At 55.8% G+C, this 8,432-nt stretch overlaps 1 protein-coding gene across 1 annotated transcript; it reads left to right on the top strand.

The window, feature by feature from the left end:
• The first annotated feature begins 1,057 nt into the window (after positions 1–1,057).
• On the top strand, positions 1,058–8,398 carry TGME49_252870 (hypothetical protein). Its single transcript, XM_002369324.2, has one exon. The coding sequence runs from the start codon at positions 2,387–2,389 to the stop codon at positions 7,745–7,747; it is 5,361 nt and encodes a 1,786-aa protein (XP_002369365.2). The 5' UTR covers positions 1,058–2,386; the 3' UTR covers positions 7,748–8,398.
• Positions 8,399–8,432: the final 34 nt, after the last annotated feature.

Raw genomic sequence — 8,432 nt, forward strand, 5'->3', positions numbered from 1 at the left:
ACAGAGGAATTCAAGGCAGATCCAAGTTGGTAGGAACGAGACCCAGAAAAGAAAAATGCGGGTGACGTACGCGCTTCCAGGGACTCGCGGAGGTGGAGCTGAGCGTCGTCTGCACTTCCCAAAAAAACCACAAGACAGTTAACCCATTTTCAAAGTTTTTGCCCCACTTGTGGCATTTTTACGGTTCACTATCCACACCTTGGCTGAATGGTTCTTCAGACTGGCTTAAACGCTTCTGACACGAGCCTTCGGGATGTGTGTGTGGCTGCTGTCATTCTTGGTCCCTGTTCATCATGTCTTTCGTTAAGAAGCTACACACCGGCAACGCGACAGCGGGTTCTACAGACAGCCAGAAGAATGCAGTTTACTTTCTGCTTGTTTCGGTGTAGGCCCTCCAACAAATCCACATAGAGTTGTTAGTATTGCTCCAGGAGACAATGGAAAATGGATTTGTGCAGCATACTATGCGACGTTCACAATCCTTCTACCCAAAACCGGTTTCCTGTTAGTAGTTAAGTCATTTACATTGCAACGAAATGTCAGTCACGATGGACCTTACTTGATTATCATAACTGCACAAAAGATCGAGCTCGGTATCGCAGCGGGGCAGCTATACTCTTACGGGGTTTCTACGTCATTTTCTACATGGTGTGCTCACGGGTGGCAGGATGGAGCTGCTCAAGCAGGGCCCACGGATTTGAAAAAACTTCAGGAGGTTTTCTCATGACCCACATGACAATACGTTGGATCCACCTTGCTCACCTACGTTGAGAAATAGCGCGCTCCGGTGTGTGGCGGTGTCTGTCATGAACTGCATTCAACGAAACCGGCGGGGATTTTTTCAAATACCGGGCTCGCAAACTCGGTGCCTTTTCTACGTTGAGCAAACAGTTACGCTCGGACGAATAATGCTGTTTCACTGTTCTGAGTCTTCCGAATACAGGGATGAACGAAGCTTGGCAGAAATTCATGTATATATATATATATATATATGTATATATGTATATATGTATATATACGTTGTCATATTGGTGCACAGTGGGTTTTGCCCCATAGCTGCAGACACGTCCGACCCTTTTTCTTTGCTGTGGTGGTTGAATCGAAGAGCTGACGGCGGCAGTCAGCCCTCAAGAGGTTTTCCTCCAGCGCAAGCGGGCCGACAGTTACAGGTACATACGCGCAGACGGACAAACCTGGAGATCGTAGGTGCCCTTGTTGTCCTGTAGATGTTGCCGTCTCTACAGTTACCTCTTGATATACATTTAGCACGTACGTATCACCGAAGAGGCAGAACACAGTGTGGCGTCTCTCTCGCAGCAGGAGAGGTCGCTCGACTTCCGTGTCAAGACCAGAGAAATGATTCCCTCAGATTGTTCGGCGTCCCGTTACCGAGCCACCCGTTCTGCCACAGCAGGGTAGATGAAATTTAGGCTTTTGGTCTCTTTCTAGGAGAGAAAAGTCCTCGGCCAGATCGAGAAACCTGGCGAGAGGAGGCTTTTGAAGAAGGGTCTCCCGGGTTTCCACGGCAGTCTCTGCCCGACGAACTCGAGCAGTCTGGCACATGCATTTTTCTCCCGACTGTTCGCGGCGCTTGCCTCATTCGTAGAAAACTCCCAAGAGGAAAGGAAGGAGAGACACCGCTCCCCACAAAATAATTTCGCACCTCAGAAATGACCATTTTGTCGGTTTTTCCACGGAAAACGTGGGGAAAGCCACTGGATTTTTCACCAGGTTTGATGGTCTCGACATCTCTCAGCCTTTTTTTTTTCGGGCCAAACCACGAGACGTACCCGCATTTACATCAAGGTCTTCGTGTGAACTGTCGCACATTGAGGTAGAGCTGCGCGCCACGTATGACATTTCTTTCTGCGATTCGCCCGTCTTTTCCCCCTCCAGACTTTGTGTCTCTCTCTAGTTGTTCCTCCTCGCCTCTACTTCACCTCGACGGGGGTCTGTACATGCACATGCATCTGAGGCTCCACGACCTTCCGCTGCGTTGTCTCTTCCTCTGTGTTTTCTGAACACGAAGAGGAAGCAGGTTCTGGACGTTCGGAAGGTCAAAGTACATTCTTCCCGCGAAACTGGTTCCGCGACTCGAATCTGTCAGCGTCCTGAGAGTCAGGAGCTTCACAAGAGAAGCCTCGGAGCACACCGTCTTCGACTGCTGTCGCACACCCGACACACAAGACGAAGTCAGCCGGCAGTCTATAAATCTACGTGTATTTTCCGGGAACAGATTGCAATTTATCGACGTCTTCTCAATGGGTCATGCGGGAAGTGGAAACAACTTCTCTTCCACAGAGTCATTTGCGTGACACAATGGCGTACCCGCAGCTGAAACAAAAGAGCCGACAGCGAGCCAGAGGCTGACCAAGCCTCAAGGTTGATGAACCCAACTGCGACCTTCTCCCCGTCTCGCGCGTTCTTTTCTCGTCAGATGGGCAGCGTCGGGAGTGGCTCTTTCCTGTTCTTCATGCCGCCATCTCGCCTTGTGTCTGATCGGACCTTTCTCCCCAAGAACATGCGGTCCACACCGCGCTTGCTTAGGAGAGTGCACCCCAGTCGTCGCCTCTCCTACGATCCATCGGTGGCTACCGGAGGCGTCCATCTCTCTTTTTTTTTCGAAGACAACAGACATGCTTTCGCCTCTTCGAGTGCCGTCCTCGCTCAGGGTCACATTTCTCCCATCCTTGCAACACCGTCCGACGCACGCAGAAGACTGGAAAGCCGCGAATACCCTACATCAACCTTTGTTTCGTCCACGACTTCTGCGAGAAGTCCCGCGGCTACACCCTCTTCGCGTCCACCCTGGGCAACTCTCTACTCGCGAGAGGCTGCCTCACGTCACCGGCTTCCTCTGAGGCATGTCCCTCTTCAGACGCAACTCCGCTCTTTCTCGCCTTATAGACGGAGAACGACTCGCACAGATCCGCTCACCCGCTTTCCGCTCACCCGCCTGGGGACTCGCGTTTCACGTCCTCCTCTTCCGCGTCCCCAGGCGCAGAACTGGCCGAGACGGAGAGGACGCGAGCAGCAAGGAGGCTCGGGAAGGGCAGCGCACCCGTCTCCTGGACGTACACTCGGGTCATTTGGGGATCTTGCAGGAGTCGCCTGTGGTTTTCAGACGCCTCTGACCGCGACCAAAAGAGGCAATGGAAGCACTGCATCTTGCGTCCCATCTTTAGGCACCAGTGTCTCGCGGCGCTTCGTGGCAGCAGCGCCTCGCGCTTCTCAGAGGATAGGGACGCATCAGGCGAAAGGCTATGTCGATGGCCATGGAGATAAGGGGAAGGACGGTCTGTCCTCTTCACGCAGGTGGGAGAGTCGCCGGCATAAAACAGAACAAAAAACGTCTTCCGATTCCTCTTCTTCCTCTTCTGCTTCACCTGTTTCCCCGCCTTCCAGGACGTCAGGTGTCTCCATCGACTCTCCTGCCTCGGAGAAGGGCCATGGCGCTTCCGCGTCGTCGTCTGAGTCCGCGCCTCTCTCTTCCACCGTCGCTGCTTCCCAGACTTCCCCGTCTTCGTCTTGGCAAAACTTTGCGTGGTTAGCTGACGAAGATGTCTCACGCTCTAGGTTCGGTCGTCGCGTGAGTGGCAACTCCTCGCTATCATCCAACAGTCCGGGTGCCGATTCATCTCGCTTGAATCTTGCCGACGGACTATCTTCTTCAACCTGTCGAGCCGCGCGACCTGACCGTTCTGCTCATGAACCTCCCGCGCCTCCTTTGGACTCTCTTTCGCCATCTGCGTCTCTGTCCGCTGTTTGTCGTTCGTCGTCGTATTCGTCTTCTTCTCCATCTTCTTCGTCTGCGCCTTCTTCGTCTGCGCCTTCGTCGTCTGCGCCTTCGTCGTCTGCGGCTTCGTCGTCTGCGGCTTCTCTGGCGTCCACGGATTCGAGTTTGAGCCGCGACCCTCAGTCTCCTCCTCTGCTTCAGAGGCTGCACTTCGCACCGCTGGATGCGCGAAAAAGAAGCGGCACTCAACGGGCAGGCACCGAGCGTCTCGCAGGCGGTGGCACCCTTCCTGGGAGGCGAGAGCAGAAACGGCGGAGCGTGTCTGCGAGGAGAAACAGGAAGGACGAGACACCTGTGGAAGGCAGGCAAGGTCGCGGACAAGGAAACAAGCTGGACGAAGAAGGGATATCCAAATGGAGAGGAGGAAAGCCGGAAGAGGCCCGGGCGCTGCAGAGAGAGAGATGGATTCGCGATCTGCTCCTTAGTCGCCCCTCAGAGAGTCGGACGGCGGTCCAGCAAGAGCTGCTTGCGCTGCTTCTCCATCGCGAGAAGCTGAGAACGCGAGAGAAAGAAAACGCAGACCGGCGTCGACTTAAGGATCGCAGGGTCAGTCCACACTCTAAGGCGAACCATACACCGTTTGTTTTCCAAAATCTACGACGCAACTCTTTCCTCGCACCCCCGCTACTTCACGGATCCAGGGGACTGTCGCTTCTCTTCAATGCTCTTCGGGCATCTCCTTCTTCCTCCGCTTCATCTGTCTCTGCTTCTTCTTCCTGGAGATCGTCTTGGACTTCTGAGAAGAGCCAGCAGGGAGGCGACGGAGAGCAGAAGGCGTCCGGAGTCGCCGCGGAGCCGCCCGTCAGCGTCAGGGACATGGGGGACAGTCACAAAGGCCCCGAGGATACAGCGACGGCGCACGCAAAGGCTCAAATTGCCCACGAGGTGCTCCGAGATCTGCTTTACCATCTACCACACTTCTCGACCAGTCACATCGTCACAGTGCTTCGACTGGTGTCTGCTTCTCTTCCTGGTTCTTGGCTCGCCTTCCGCCCAGCGGCGCCTTCCCAGGCGCCTCTTTCGACTGCTGAAGCATTTCTCAGCGACCCTCTGGACTTTGCCTGCATGCCCCTGGGAGAGTTGCGTCTCGAGCTTCTCGCGGTGCTTTCCCGGTGCGTCTCTCTGTCTTGGCTTGCACGCTTCTCCGGCGATGAGTTTATCGGCCTCTTGGCCTTCACGCAGGTCGTCGCGGCTCCCTCGTCTTCGCCGCTGTCTCCTCGCGCCGGCGTAGGTGCCCGCGGCGGAGGGCGGCCGGACGACGGAGACACTTCGGACGAGGCGGTGAGGGGGCATGGAGACACGGGGGGACGAAGGCGCGTGGAATCGAGGCCGGAAGCAGAGCAGGAGCCTTGCCTCTCTCGACAGCGAGGAAGCAGTCCAGGAGAAGAAGAGTGGGGGACGGAGCGAACGCGGGGCCGACCGTCTACTGAAATGAGGAGAAACACAACGAGGACGTCGACGTTTGGCTGTAGACGCGATGAAGAGAGTGCGATGAAGCAGCGACTCCGAGAGAGTCCAGACTTCTTTGCCCTCCTTCAACGCCTCTCTGTTGCTCTGCCGTCGAAGATAGCCTCCTTCTCATCGCTCCCCGAACTTGCCGTTGTCGCCCAGAATCTAAGTCGTCTTCAGGCTCTTGACGCCCTCACTCTGCTTTCCCTGGGCGACCGGGCCGGTCACCTTCTGTATGCGCGGAGAGTGGGGACACAGAGACAGCCAACATTCGCTGCAGACTCACCAGGTGACTCGTCAGGTTCTCCATGTGATGAAGCCACTGGATCTGCAGTTGCCGAGCCTCCCTGGGTGGCGAAAGAGTCTCTGCTGAAGAATCGCGGCGAAGGCGAGCGAGACAAACAGACAGGAGGAGAAACAGAAGGAGACGATGATTCAGCTGCTTCGCTGGACTGTCTGCTCAAAGACGTCAAAAGCGCGGCTGTCCTATGCAAACTTATGGGGAAGCTGGGGTCGGTTTCTCCGCGGTTTCAGCGGGAGCTGTTCCTTTGGGTCGCCACCCTTCCAGGCCGTTTTTCGGAGGCAGGTGGGGACGCGAAAACGCATGAGTCCCCTTCGCGCTTCCAACAGGAGAAACTTCGCCAAAACGAGTGGACGGTCGCCTCTGCTCCAGAGCCTGTACATGTTCACGCGAGCGCGTTCTTCCGACACTCTGCTGCGTTCTTGCCGGCTTTTTCGTCGTGCCTAGTGCACAGCCTCTGCGCGGAGAGGTCACCGACGCGAGGAGCGAAGTTGACAGAGGGCGTCTATCAACCTTCTGACCGAGCACGGATGCAGGCGAAGACAGAGACAGGTGACTACTCCACATGCATGTCGGGGCGCTGGAGCTCTGAGGAGGCTGAGGCCAGCGGGGAAGCCATTGTGGGCAGGCCAGCGAGAGAGGCCTTCCTCCGTCTTGTCAGTTGCGGCCTCCCGTACCTTGATTCTCCCGCGCAAGTCGTAGGAGTCCTCCGAGCCTTGGCCCGAGTGGCTCGGATAGAGGCCTTGAAGGACCCCCTGCAGGAGAAGGCAAGAATCGCCCAAGGTGAGGAGCGACAAAGGCAGGACGCGCCCACCCAACGCGGCAACGAGAGGGATGGCACACGAGATTTAGAAAATCTTTCGGCGTCCCCCTCGCGTTCTTTTGAGGCTGCAGGTACGACAGTGTCGCTGCAGTCTGGTTGCCGGCCTAACAGCGTTGTGACCGTCGTGCAAAAGACCCAACTGAAGGCGCTGCTTCACCTGCGTTCGCTGCTGCTCACTGGAACCTCTGACTCCGACCTGCGTTCGGTTCTGTCGCCTTGTCCTCTACTCTCTGCATACGCGCAAAGTATTGAGGCGGCCCTGGAAGACCTTGAAGCCGCCGCGGGGACTTCGACCCGAGAGGGCGGAAACAAGCCGATACGCCTTGCAGTTCGAGCTCCCGATCTCTCGCTTCTACGACCTCTTCTTCTGGCGCTCTGCGAGACTGCAGAAGCGACGCGCGAGACATACGCGCGAGTGACTCTCGGGGGAACTGCAGAGACCGGAAGAACGTTTCACGACGAATCAAAGGCTGCACTCGAAAGAGAAGGAAAAGGAAGTGAGACATACGCCGAAAACCTAGCGACAGCGGCACAAGAGAGGGAGACTCGCGCCGACTACTTCGAGAAGGCGCGGCTCGCTGGGAAGGCCGACGACCCTCCGGCTTCTGACCAGTCGTTCAGTGGAGACATTTCCTTCCTTATTGCTCTCTTGCTTTACCAGGTTTTTGTGGTGTCTCCGTTTCCGCGTCAAATACAAGGAGCACATACATCGCTGCTTCCCTGGCTTCGCGCGCGACCACAGGACCTTCAGTGGAGTTTCCCCCTGGCGCTCCGCTGCGTGGCGGGTGCTTTGTCTCTCGTCGAGGTTTCTCAGGCACAGCAGGCGAGTCTTGCATCGTCTCGGTGTTTCAGTCTCGATGAAACTAAAGGTGGAGGAGCGACTCGTACCCCACACTCGACACCGGAAAGGACGGAAGCACACAGAGGTCTCAACAGCAGGCAGGAGGTGTCTCCGAATCCCGCGTTGACCTCGGGAGCTCGTTTTTGGGCTTCCCGTGTATGGCTTCTGTCAGCCATAGACATCGTTCTCGATCCGTCTCTTTCTTCACTCTTTCTTCTTCGTTTCCGGGATTCTCACCCCTCTCGCCAGACCACAGGCCAGACTGCGACTTTGCTTCTGTCGCTTCTGCGATCCCGCCAAGACGTTTCTGCCTCGCCTTGTGAACCAAGCGTCTCTGAGGCTCAGTCGCAGACGCGCCAGAAGGCCTCCACCCCGCAGGCGCATGCAGCGAGGCCAGATGGCCTCGAAACATTAAATGAAGAAACATTGAGTGAAGACAGAGAAGAGAGGAGGCGAGCAGCTGAGACAGAGTTTGACCGCCTGGTGACTCAGGTGTGCAGTAGACTCGCGAGCCTGGCCACAGCTCTGCGAACTTGAGAGCTCAAGGGAAGAACATGACAGAGTGACCCGCAGGACATGCGTTTCGAGTTTGGGCTCTAAATCGTGTCACCGGCTTTCTCTAGAACATGTGAGAGTGTTGGCTGATTTTCCTGATTTCTGGCGTTGCTTTCGATGTGGAAGTTTTCGTTCTGTTGCTGCATAAATCGCATTCACGCAGCTTCTCTCATGGTTCTGGACGGCTCGTTCTTTGTTCCAATTGCGGCTTCTCTTGCCTTCTTTCTCGCTGGGTTTCCTTCACTGGTGGACCCCGCGCAGCGAGGCTTCCGCTGGCTCTCCTAAGCCTCTTTCCTAGGTTCATTTTCTCTCTTGGCGGTTCGCACTTTGGCATCGCTTCGCAACTTTGAACTTTGTTTGTCGCCTCAACGGCTCTGGGCGACATCGTGTCTCAAACAGGCCAGTGCCCTGCCTGGCCCTTTGCATGCAAACGAATCCACCTGCAGTGAACCTTGCGGAGGCTGCGGCCGGTTCGTCCCCCCATCGCGGATGAAAAAGCGAGTAGCTGGAGCTCACAGAAACGATAAACCACACGTTTGCTGCCGGCAGAACCAGCATCCAGGAGCGTCCGAGTTGCTCGTTTATACGCGTTCAGCTTTTCACACATACATTCCATACGCATGTCCACTCATGCACATACTCATATACATATATATATATATATATA

This window comes from Toxoplasma gondii, chromosome III, assembly GCF_000006565.2.
Source record: "Toxoplasma gondii ME49 chromosome III, whole genome shotgun sequence".
Classification (NCBI taxonomy): domain Eukaryota; phylum Apicomplexa; class Conoidasida; order Eucoccidiorida; family Sarcocystidae; genus Toxoplasma; species Toxoplasma gondii.